This window comes from Thrips palmi, unplaced genomic scaffold (genome assembly GCF_012932325.1).
Source record: "Thrips palmi isolate BJ-2018 unplaced genomic scaffold, TpBJ-2018v1 HiC_scaffold_1, whole genome shotgun sequence".
In the NCBI taxonomy this organism is placed as follows: domain Eukaryota; kingdom Metazoa; phylum Arthropoda; class Insecta; order Thysanoptera; family Thripidae; genus Thrips; species Thrips palmi.
In genome coordinates this window covers 430282-442587 of record NW_023144620.1, presented here as the reverse complement: position 1 = coordinate 442587, position 12306 = coordinate 430282, and the positions used below count along the sequence as shown (strand labels likewise).

The 12306-nt window shown below is 41.1% G+C and overlaps 1 protein-coding gene across 1 annotated transcript; it reads left to right on the top strand.

Moving 5' to 3' along the window:
• Positions 1–203: 203 nt before the first annotated feature.
• Positions 204–11185, top strand: LOC117642822. The gene is made up of 20 exons (XM_034381397.1): positions 204–213; positions 460–617; positions 2263–2455; positions 2935–3233; positions 3347–3490; positions 4737–4926; positions 5377–5700; positions 7057–7140; positions 7223–7453; positions 7531–7560; positions 7644–7877; positions 7994–8023; positions 8674–8907; positions 8985–9319; positions 9403–9441; positions 9567–9694; positions 9772–9831; positions 9988–10251; positions 10962–11036; positions 11130–11185. Exons 1-14 carry the CDS (start codon positions 204–206, stop codon positions 9020–9022), a joined length of 2199 nt encoding a protein of 732 aa, XP_034237288.1. The 3' UTR covers positions 9023–9319; positions 9403–9441; positions 9567–9694; positions 9772–9831; positions 9988–10251; positions 10962–11036; positions 11130–11185.
• Positions 11186–12306: the final 1121 nt, after the last annotated feature.

Here is a 12306-nt window from a genome sequence, read left to right as displayed (position 1 = left end):
AACGGAAAATTTGGAAAAAATGGAAAAATAGGAAAAATTAGTTTTTAAGCACTATGAACATGAAACCTACTACTTTTGTACTTTGTTGCAACTTAACTTGTACTGACAACCATAGATTCACAACAGCAAGCTCAAAAAACCGCACGAGAAGGAATCATAACAGGGTATAAGTAGTATGAGTGCACTGAGAATCGTGTTTACTTATGGATAAAGGTATGCTTTTAGCCTACTTTCGGCCGAAATGCCCGACTTTTTGCCTACTTTTCAGGCTGAATCTTTCCAATTTTTCCGAGGCCAGGGAAAAAAACGGAAAAAACACTGTTTTTTTTTTCAATGTTTCCGGAAACTTTCCGGGCATTTTCATCCCTGAAGGATTAGCTGTATTCTATCCCACGTCAGTCTATAAACCAGTGATTTTACAACCTTTTATCAATTTTGGTTCCTTTTTTGTCATTACAGTTGCTTCTGAGACAACTACTACGAGCGTAGATTCAGACTCAGCTACCTCGACTACGTCGGCAGAGAGTGTTAGTAGTCGCAAGAAAAGAAACGATGATTCCCTTCAAGAGGAACTAGACAAGAAGCCCAAGAAAACATCCAGAAAGAAAGTGCTACCGGTAAAGAGGTTGGTAGGGACGGGGTTGCGAAAGGGCTAGGAACTCAAGGTGTTTAGTTGTTCTTCAGAAGCGAGGGGGAAAAGCTTCCCACAATCGTTGTACAAAATTTGACCACATTCCACATTCAGGAGGCAAAAACGCCTGTAAGTAGGCAACATGTGTGGCAAAAAAGCAAGAAATCTTGCACATTCACACAATTATAGTACACAAAATTTTACAGTGGGTCACCCCTCGATCAGAAGACGGTTATGTCAATGGGATTTTCTTATTCACGGAAAAAAATATTTAGTCCAACCAAATTTTAGTTAGCCCTACAAATGCTTCGGTTGGTTTTGGCCCAACTAAGATGTTCCGTACCAGGAACGAAAATTTCGTCGGAAGAGCAGAAAAGTTTGTTGCCACAACGCCACAACAAATCTATCGTCGCAGCTGCAAATTGATTCGTTGCAGTAGCCGACTCCTAATTCGGTCGTGCCAACCAATGAATTTACTGCTGCAACGAACTTTCCGCTGTTCTAACAAATTTTTCGTTCTTCGAACGCAATAGACCATTCTAGTCGTGGCCGAGTGAAGAACAAGAAGAATCACAAAAGAGTACTTTTTTGCACTTTTACTTCAAACATTTAAGTCCCCTTGCTTGGTAGAAGTTAATAAAAATATTTTCAAGTAAATGCAACATATTTTGAGCGAACATTTGCACTTCAAATGCCCTAAATTGAGTCTTTTGTGATTCTTCTTGTTCTTCACTCAGCCACGACTAGAATGGTCTATTTTCGTTACTGGAACAAAAAATCTTAGTTCGGCCAAAAACCAACCGAAACATTGGTTGGACCAACTAATAATTTTTTCCGTGTTGATTTGTAGTTTGGAGTCAAGCCCAACCAAAACAATGAGACTGTCCGGAAAGCCGCTGCAGCTGCAGCCATTAGGTTGGCCGCTTTGTTGGAACAAGAAAAAAAAACAAAGAATCGAGCTCACTCCTGGAAAATGTAAAATGTAAGTGTCACCTTGCCTCCATTGCTAGACAACTGCTGTCAAAGAAAGTGGCTGCTGCCCCCTACCTACTTAATTGGCTGAGCGATAGCGAAGCCTGTTACTCCAGTGGGGTTGAAAAACTTTTTCTGTCTGTTTGTCTGTCTGTTTGTCTGTGTGTGTACACTACTCCTCCTGAACGGCTCGGCCGATCTGGCTGAGATTTTGCAAGCTCATTAGGTATGTTCTTGGCTCGGCACACGCAAAATTTCACTTTCCTAGCTCAACTGGTTCGGTTTTTATAGCCGCAAAACACCTAAAAAATGGCGATAAATCGAGTTTTCTGCAGGTAGATCCCTCCTGTCTTGATGAAAGGGGGGTCTGGGGGGCTGAGCCCCCCAACCTGACAAGTTGAAAAGTTACAAGGGTCAAGGTCGTGTAATTTGTAGATGAAGCAACTCTATATAGAGTGAAGGGGGGTCTGAGCCCCCCAGCATGCAACAAATCAGAAGTAACTGATGATGGGCAAGCAGTGCCTGCCGAAGGCAGGCTAGCGCCGCAGGCCAAGGTAGGTACGCCAGGCGCGGATTGGAGGAACAGGCCGCGAGACATCGCGAAGCCTGTTACGACAAGACGCGGTCTGGCGTAAACCTACCTTGAAATTGTTCTCCAGGGCTCGAATAGTGGTAATGGTGGGACTAGCCCTCCCTTCAACAGTACTGGGCACTCCACGGCTCTTAATCCTGAAGTCTTTACTTCGACCCCAAAGGAGCTCACTCCATACAAGGCGAAACTTACACGGGAAAATGAAATTCTGAAAGCAAAGCTGAAACTTCTGTCCGCCAAAATGAAGAATAAAGAATCAGGTACTTTTTCATCCTGCTTTGCTTATGTCAACAGTGTGAGTCGTACCAGGCTATTGTTTCATTTTTAAATTCTTACAGACAACATCCAATCCAGTACCGTAAACCGGGGTAACTTGAGACAATATTTCACGTTTTTTGGACCGTGTGTCCACAACACTTCTCTCACCAACCCGAATCCCAACTATGTTTAATTTCACATGATAACATTTGGTTTGGACCCCATGAAGTTTTTGGGGGTCACCTAAAATGAGAGGAAAGGTGATCCCACAATGGGGTTCGCGACCATTCGCGAACCTCAGGGTGATTGGACATTCGTGGATATATCGACCCAGTGGCGTTTAAAAGGTAATTGGTCTGAAGGCATGATACGTATTCGAGCTCCGTGACGGCATTTTTCGGCTCTGAAATGATTTTATTTCGATCGGAGAAGTAGCACGCTTACAGGTGGGAATTGGTAATCCTGGTGTTGGCTCGTGCAGAGGTGCATATTTGCTGTGTGCACACGGAAAGAAATATGAAGAAAGGTGCTAAGGGTGACCCTAACAAAGACGAAGCTTTGAAATCTTTTCGGAAAATGCTGTATGCAGAAAATGATGAAGACTTTCAACTGGGTTTGAAAGAGTTTATCAATATTGCTGGCAAACCCCTGAAAGATTATTTCATAAGCAATTGGTTGAACCTAAAAGAGTCCTGGTGCCTGAAAGACAGGGCCCTTGTCACCACACTGAAAATTCACTCACCCAATCACACAGAAAGTAAGAATCAGAAACTGAAATTGGTGTGTCTGAATTCATTGATGATTGAATAGAAATAAGTAATAGTTAATAACAGTTAGTTTCTGAAACCATGAACTAAAGCATTTGTACTTCTTTCTTGCATAATTTTTTTCAGGCTATGGATGCGAACACTCCTCTTTACGATGCAGTTGATATTCTAGTCAACACTGTACAAGGGAACCGGAAGGACAACTTGCGGTACAGAGATCACTTAGCTCTCGCCAAAGAGGTTTATGTGAATAATTGCTCTGACCCTTTGGTGCCCAAAGCCTGCAATCAGGGTGTAATAACATAACATTATCATTATACTCTACAATTCGAAGAGTGTACATGGTATGCTCTAACTGGAGCATGCCTGCAAGCACGCTCTAACTAGCGCATGCCTGCCAAGCATGCACTTACTAGCGCATACATGCCATGTACACGCTTCCTGATGCAGACAACTCCCTATCTCTTATGCACTAGATGCATGCTTCAGTTAGCGTGTACATGGCATGTATGCACTAGTTAGTGCATGCCTGGCAGGCATGCGCTAGCTAGAGCGTGCTTGCAGGCATGCTCCAGTTAGAGCATACCATGTACACTCTTCGATTTGTAGAGTAGTTAGCGTTAAGTTATTTGTTAAAAGTTTTAACTAGTAACCTTTAAGTGTTTGCTCGTCCTTTAACGTTATTCACTTCACTCATAAATTTTACGTTAATTTTTATCTGGTTATGTTTTATACCGAATTTAAGTTTATCAAATTACTTTTCGGTAAAAGAATAACGGTAATCCAGTTTCAGAGCAATTTATGTTAAAAGAATAGGGGTTTTTATTTGTAGCATTTTATTGTTTATTTTTAATCTTATGATATCGTGTCATAACGTTAATTAGTTGTAACTATTGATAGATGTACCAATATTAAATGTTAGGAACCATAACGATTATTAACGTTAATTCAGTGGAAGCCATTTCCCGTGCCGGCCGTGCCTCGCGACATGAGACGGGGGGTTTTATTGTGCCTAGGACCTACCTAGGACCCATGCAGGACCTAGTCAGACACACTGTTGTTGTGTACCTGACAAGCACAGTGTTCAGAACAGCGTGCCATGCACAATTGCGTTTGCAAAGTGCGGGGTGGCAATTACATTCTCGATTGTAACTGTAGCAATTAACGTTATTTGCGTGCCACGAAATCCACGAATGATTTTAGTTAAAATAATTAACGTTATTTGCTAACCTCGAATTTTGTGTTTAAGTCCACAATTGTTATGTGCACATTAACGTTATAAAATATTAACGTTATTTCTTCATAACTGTTATAAACCTTACCAACGTTTTACGACGTGGTTTTTTCGGTATAACCTATTATCGATAATTCAATATAACGTTAATGGCCGCCCTAAAGAATTAACGTTAATAAACTCAACATATTATAGTTGTGATACTAACATTAACTAACAAAATAAAAGTCATAGTAATAACGTTAATTCCTTAGTTAACGTTAAGGTAATGATAATGTAAAGTTTGCACACCCTGCCTGCAATGAGCTCACAGAGTTTCCTGCAAAGCAGCTTTGTGAGCAATTTCAGCTAGCTCAAAAGCCCTCACCTGTGTCCCAAAAGTATGATACATCTAGTGATAAATGCAGTTGCATTTATTTCAAAACAATGTCTTTGACTTGCAGACACATAATGAGGCTTCGGAAGTCAGCTGGTAAGTTGTATTGGATCTGTTTGTTTTCGGTTGTTGACCTACAGTGTCAGGTTTTGCTCATGTGATTTCCCCCCCCCCCCCCTGCTTGTACACTCTACAAACTGAAGTGTGTACTCAGTATGCATCTACAGATGCATACTTATAAGTACACACCTACAGATGCATACCTAGCTGAGTACACATCTACAGATGCATACCTGTTAAGTATGCATCTGTAGGTGCATACTTGGCAAGTATGTATTAGTAGGTGTGTACTTGTCACCGTATAAATGCCCAGTATCAAGTACACATCTACAGATGCATACTTGGCTGAGTACACATCTACAGATGCATACCTGCCAAGTATGCATCTGTAGATGTGTACTCAGCTTGGTATGCATCTGTAAGTGTGTACTTATAAGTATGCACCTGTAGATGCATACTGAGTACACACTTCAGTTTGTAGAGCAGGTTTGAGTTGGTATTCCAAGGATATTATTCCTACAAGGTGGCATAAGGAATATAATATGGGATGGTGGAAACAACATGATAGCCTCAGCACAGACACACTGACAATCCAACCAAGAATGCCTGGTAAATCTGTCAAAAAAATTCTGGCACCTGCTGAAAAGTTTCACGAGGTGGCTCCCACTTTGAAAGATGTCCAGTCTCTTGTTGTAAACAATTCAGGGACCATGCAGTTCCACGAACGCCATCAACTTTTAAAAGATATTCATGAATCATGGGCGAAAGGAGAGACTGTGCAATTGGTCCATCTGTCTGGTCCAAACAAAGGTTAATGCGCAGGTTTTCTACATTATTCTTACTGTAATAAAAATAGATATTGAGAAGGGAACTCAATATTTAATGAGTTGCCTTTAACTACAAGGTAGGTTTACGCCAGACCGCGTCTTGTCGTATCAGGCTTCGCGATATGTCGCGGCCTGTTCCTCCAATCCGCGCCTGGCGTACCTACCTTGGCCTGCGGCGCTAGCCTGCCTTCGGCAGGCAATGGCTAGTCAATCGTCGGTTACTTCTACTTGTTGCATACTGGGGGGGCTCCGCCCCCCGGACCCCCTTTCATTCTAGATAGAGTTGCTTCATCTATAGATAACACGATCTTGATCCTTGTAACTTTTAAATTTGGCGGGGCTGGGCCCCCCCGACCTCCCTTCCTTCGAGGCAGAAGTAATCTGCCAGCAGAAAACTCGATTTTTCGCCGTTTTTTGGGTGTTTTTCGGCTATAAAAACTGAACCACGTGAGCTAGGATAGTGAAATTTCGCGTGTGCCGAGCCAAGAACATACCCAATAAGCCTGCAAAATCTCAGCCAGATCGGCCGAGCCGTTCAGGAGGAGTAGTGTACACACACAGACACACAGACAGACAGACAGGAAAACTTTTCAACCGCACTGGAGTAACAGGCTTCGCTATCGCTCAGCCAATGAACTAACGGTTTCCTTCGTGTTTCAGCTTCAACAAGTGTTGAGCCCAGTGCTGAGAAAGGTGTGAGCATGTCATTAATTCCTTCTTTTCAACTTTTTTGGCTGAGCGATAGCGAAGCTTGTTACTCCAGTGCGGTTGAAAAGTTTTGTCTGTCTGTCCGTCTGTCTGTGTGTCTGTGTGTGTACACTACTACTCCTGAACGGCTCGGCCGATCTGGCTGAGATTATGCAGGCTTATTAGGTATGTTCTTGGCTCGGCACACGCGAAATTTCACCATCCTAGCTCAACTGGTTCAGTTTTATAGCCGAAAAACACCTAAAAACGGCGAAAAATCGAGTTTTCTGCAGGTAGATCACCTCTGTCTTGAAGAAAGGGGGGTCTGGGGGGCGGGGCCCCCCCGCTTCGACAAGTAAAAAAGTGACAAGGGTCAAGATCGTGTTATCTGTAGATGAAGCAACTCTATCTAGAATTAAGGGGGGTCTGGGGGGCCCAGCATGCAACACGTAAGAAGTAACCGACGATGGACAAGCCAATGCCTGCCGAAGGCAGGCTAGCGCCGCAGGCCAAGGTAGGTACGCCAGGCGCGGATTGGAGTAACAGGCCGCGAGACATCGCGAAGCCTGTTACGACAAGACGCGGTCTGGCGTAAACCTACCTTGTTTTAATGCAATATTTAATGTTGCACTATGTTGTGTTTATTTTTCAGAACCTTTTACTCTGAAAAGTGTAAAGACCACAGGGAGACCCAGGGGCTTACATGAGACAATACATGATGGGAGCAAAAAATCAAGTATGTACAAATTTACTGATATTGTTAATGAATAACTGCTACGTACATTACTGCACATTGAAATTTTTGTCTACTGTTGCAGGCACATTGAATAGAAAATCGAAGGCGCCGCTGAAGCAGCAACTCTTCTGTAGAACTAAACTTCGTAGTCTTGTCAAACAACATAAAGTTTGTTCCAGTTGTAAAAGAGAGGGAGGAAGCTACCAATGCACAGTATGTCAAGACTTTGTTCATGGTCTCCCGCCATGCTCTGTTCGTGACTCTCGAGAAAAGTTTTGTCTTGGGAAGGGTCGCCTCTGCAAGAGTTGTGCTAGTATGTCTTGGAGTTAAGGTTCATATACTTTTGTGTTTGATGTCCTCTCCAGCTTGTCCCATTTTTCTCTGTTTCAGATGATATGGATGCATCAGGAACAGATCAAGGTAGTTAAATCATGAATTACAGTAATGATATTTTTTCTTGGTTTGATTTGGATTTTGCTTGAGAGAGTTTTTTCTTGATACAGGCAATGATAATGCAGACTCTGTGGCAGAAACTTTGACAACAGCAGCCGATTCCAAGACCAAACAGGATAGTCTTTCTGCACAATCCAAAATCTGTTGCACTTGTTATCAAGAGGCTGGAAGTCATCAATGCACAATATGTCAAGAATCTGTTCATGCCATAGAGCCATGTTCTATTCGTGACCCTAACATTGAAGATAGTTTTGGAAAGGGTCGTATCTGCAAGAGTTGCGCTGGTATGTCTTGGTGTTGGGGCTCATACACTTTCTGTGTTTGATGTCATCTCCAGCTTGTCCCATTTTTCTCTGTGTTTGATGTCTTCTCCAGCTTGTCCCATATTTCTCTGTTTCAGATGATATGGATGCATCAGACACAGATAAAGGTAGTTGGTGTTGCGGCTCATCTACTTTTTGGCCCGTCCCGTTTATTTTTTGTAAAAAAAAATGACGGGGGGACGGGCATATAGTATGATGCATGCTGTGCGTCCGTTCGTTCGTCCGTTCGTTCGTCCGAGGACTTCCCGTGGTCCGATCTTGACCAAATTTGGTATGCAGCCTCCTTGGGTGACCCTAAGAACCGCCCGGTGGCAGCAAATCCGATCCGAGCCCCGGGGGCGCTGCTGCAGGTGCATCATGGTCTACATGGGGTCAAGGAGGATTTCGGCAACGGATACAGCTAGGAGGGCATGTAGGGGTATTTTAGGAATCGGGGCGACGAGACAAAACCAACGGTGCCAGTTTCAAGCGAATCGGAGAAGTTTGGACCCGGGTTCAAATCCCAGTGGGGTATATTTTGAACAGTCTTTTTATTCGAGTTTTTGCATTGTTTCTAATGTTTTTGAGGGAGCTGATGACGAAAATAACATCTATTTTGACCCCAGACTCAGGTTCAAACCCGTCAGGGTTGAACAAATGCGAAATTCGCACATTTGTTAATGTACGGGACGGGCCAAAGTTGCCGATGTATATCGCTACTTTTCCTGTTATTTGGTTTGATTTGGATTTTGCTTGAGAGAGTATTTTCTTGATACAGGCGGTGATAATGCAGATACTGAGGCAGAAACTTTGACAACAGCAGCAGATCCCACGACCGAACAGGATAGTCTTTATGAACAACCCAATATCTGTTGCACTTGTGATCAAGAGACTGGGAGCAATCGATGCACAATGTGTCAAGAATTTGTTCATTCCGTACAACCATGCTCTATTCGAAACCCCAACATTGAGGATGGTTTTGTAAAGGGTCGTATCTGCAAGAGTTGTGCTGGTATGTCTTAGAGTTAAGGTTCATATACTTTTGTGTTTGATGTCCTCTCCAGCTTGTCCCATTTTTCTCTGTTTCAGATGATATGGATGCATCAGGAACAGATCAAGCTAGTTAAATCATGAATTACAGTAATGATATTTTTTCTTGGTTTGATTTGGATTTTGCTTGAGAAAGTTTTTTCTTGATACAGGCAATGATAATGCAGACTCTGTGGCAGAAACTTTGACAACAGCAGCAGATCCCAAGACCAAACAGGATAGTCTTTCTGCACAATCCAAAATCTGTTGCACTTGTTATCAAGAGGCTGGGAGCCACAAATGCACAGAATGTGACAAATTTGTTCATGCTGTACGGCGATGCTCTGTCATTAACCCTACAGTCGAGGATGGTCTTGTCTGCAAGAGCTGCTATGGTATGTCTTGAGAGAATGTTGATCTAGCTTTCGTCTCAGTGTCTATTCCTTTGAGATACAGGATACAGTTTCCTCTTTTTCAGATGACATCATGAATTTGTCTTCCTCATCTGATGAAGAAGGTTCGTTGAAGCATTATTTTCAACTATGTGTTTTAAAATGAGATTTTGTTCTTTTCATGTTGCCCTGGATTTCCTAAGTTACTATCTCGTGTCACAAATCATAACATGTTCAAATATTTTATCAGGTGATGAAGATGAAGCAGCACAGCAGGAACAAGGAAATTGTCTTCAAAGTGTAAACCTTGGGCCTTTTGGGCACCTAAACCTAAGTCTAGGAAGGGTAATTCAGTTCAGGATAACACTTCTTACGTAGGTTAGTACTAATATGTTAATTTTTTAAAACTTGTTCCCTAACTTTTTTGGGCTTTTTCCTAATATTTTTTTTTTCAGGCTTCCATTTGGATAATGATGGTGATGACATCATTAGAAGTGCAGTAGAACCTGTCGCAGGTAATTTTTTATCCAAAGTTGTGTGGAAGATTCAACCCATAAGTTTTCTGATGGAGTTTTAGTGCATACTTGGAAAGCATATTGTGTTGTGAATTGTTACAGGTTACGTGAGAGTAACATAGCAGTCAATTTATAACTTTTTTTTTGTTATTTCAGCTATCAACCCAGTTTCAAGCATAAATCAATGTTGGTTGCAGACGGTTCTTGGGTGTCAGTTAATATCCTTTTTGACCCCGTGTATTTGAAAATGGTGGCTAGTGACTTTCAGGTATTACTTCGGTCTACAATAACTATGTTATCAAAACAATGCAAAAAATAATGTTGAGGATCTGTTTGCAACCAGATTGGTTTTATCTTGAAGGGAAGTGACTGTCCTCATAAGGACTTCAGACAGCCCTTTTAGGGGCTTGACATGGATGCGTAAGTTATGTGTACCTTTCAGGATCAACAACGCTGTATTTTATGGTGTGAGTGCCCAATCATAAATGCTTGAATACTTTTTTTTCTTATCATATAATTTGTCCTGCACATGCTTACTGTTTGTATAATTTATTGTTCATTTTAAAATCAAAGCGGATAGAAAGTGATCTAGTTTTAACTGATGTAACTGATGTAAGAGGAGAATTGAGCTTGCTGGGGTTTTTTCTAAACAAGTTTTTCTGCCCGCAAAGAGTCCATGCAAAAATTTGTTTCCAATATTGTATAGTGACATTTATTAACTCAGTTAGATCTGGTACATGCCATTTTCACCCACAGCTTACCTTCAGAACTCTTCAACGAACATCTCATTCCATTAAAATTCATTCAGCAGATATCTTTATTATAGAAACAGGCATGTTTCAACCAGTTTATTTGAGCTCTGTGATTGAAAAATTTTGACTTGTAATGGGTGGTGGTGTGATGTGCTCCTAACAATATTCTGTGTGGCAATATTCTTGTCTGCCTGTCTATTTCATAAGATTAATTGTGCTACAATATGGTTGTCTTGAAGTTCTTCCTTTGCTAGTCATGTGCTGTATTGATGTGTTTGAGTGAGCTTCGCATGTAACTGCACAGCTTATCTACATCCTACAAAACTTCTAAACTTGGAACCTGCAAGCTGTTTATAATCTGGCTTACTTTGTTTACAGAGTCAAGTCAACAAGGTGGTGAGATGGGAGCAAAGCAGAGGCAAGGGAGAAAGCGGACGCACCATGAATCAGAAGGTAACGTGTCCAACACAGCTGCAATTACAAATGCATGTATGAAGTCTACGGAGTCTATGTTTCATAACATCCTTGTTTTCTATTCTAATACAGATATTCTCACCTCTCAGAGTACAAGAAGTGGGCGAACTGTGATCCCTAAAAAGATCTTTACTCCCACCAAGTAACTAGTCATTAATTTAAAAATTAATGCAGTACAAGAGAATTTCTTTGTTTAAAATAAGTTACTTTTGAATATTTTAAAATAATTTTATGTTTTTGGAAGTGCTGGTTATGTATGATTCCTTTTAAAGGCTCCCTGACCCATACGTCAGTATTAGATGGCTTTAGTGTTTTTTAAGTACACGCTGACTTTATATATCATATTTTATGTGCATGACTTGGGAAGTACTTGTGTGTCCTTATTTTTTTCAGTATGATTTAAAAATTAATACAGCACAAGAGAATTTTTTTTAAAATATTTTTTGATATTTATGAATATTTTAAAATATTTTTATGGTTTCTGGAAGTGCTGGTCATGTGCATGCTTCCTTTTTAAGGCTCTCTGACCCATATGTCAGTATTGGATGGCTTTAGTCTATTTTAAGTTCATGTTGACTATTATATATCATATATCCATGTATATGACTTGATTATGAAGAAGTACTTGAGTGTCCTTATTTTTAGTGAGATGATAATTTTGAGTAAAACATTTATGACTGATCATTTCTGTTTTGTTTCTTTTCCTTACCAATTGGTCACTTTTACACTTACACTAAACACTTGACGCGTGGAGTTATACGGCATCAAGCATGCGTTTGGAACTGTGTACTTGCAAGCATGCATTTGTACGTGTGTACTTAGTAGACAGTTAGGTTTGCAGTGAATTTCCATTCATTGACATTTGAACGTATTTTGAAGTACTGTATTTGGTATTTTTTATGTCATCCAATGCCATTTTAAATATCCTATCTTTATGACAGTATTTGCGGTTTTAAGTCAAACATTTTTCAATTCAATAAATTTCCATAACGACATGGCGGTCTGTTCGCACCACTGGTGCAAATAACAATCGTACAACTATTCGCACCATGGTGCGAATAGTCATTACGTAATACGAAGCAATTCTACAATGCCTTCATTTTCTTTGTGTGGTTACGAAATGCTTCGTACTCTACAACTCCAAAAGCGTACATTGTATGCTCTACCTGGAGCATGCCTGCAAGCATGCACTTCCTAGTGCATACATGCCAAGTACACGCTCACTGAAGCATGCATCTAGTGCATAAGG

Coding starts and splice junctions, on each gene's coding strand:
- LOC117642822 (XM_034381397.1), top strand. Junction 618..2,262: donor CCAGAAAGAAAGTGCTACCG/GTAAAGAGGTTG, acceptor ATTGTTCTCCAG/GGCTCGAATAGTGGTAATGG. Junction 7,141..7,222: donor TGATGGGAGCAAAAAATCAA/GTATGTACAAAT, acceptor CTACTGTTGCAG/GCACATTGAATAGAAAATCG.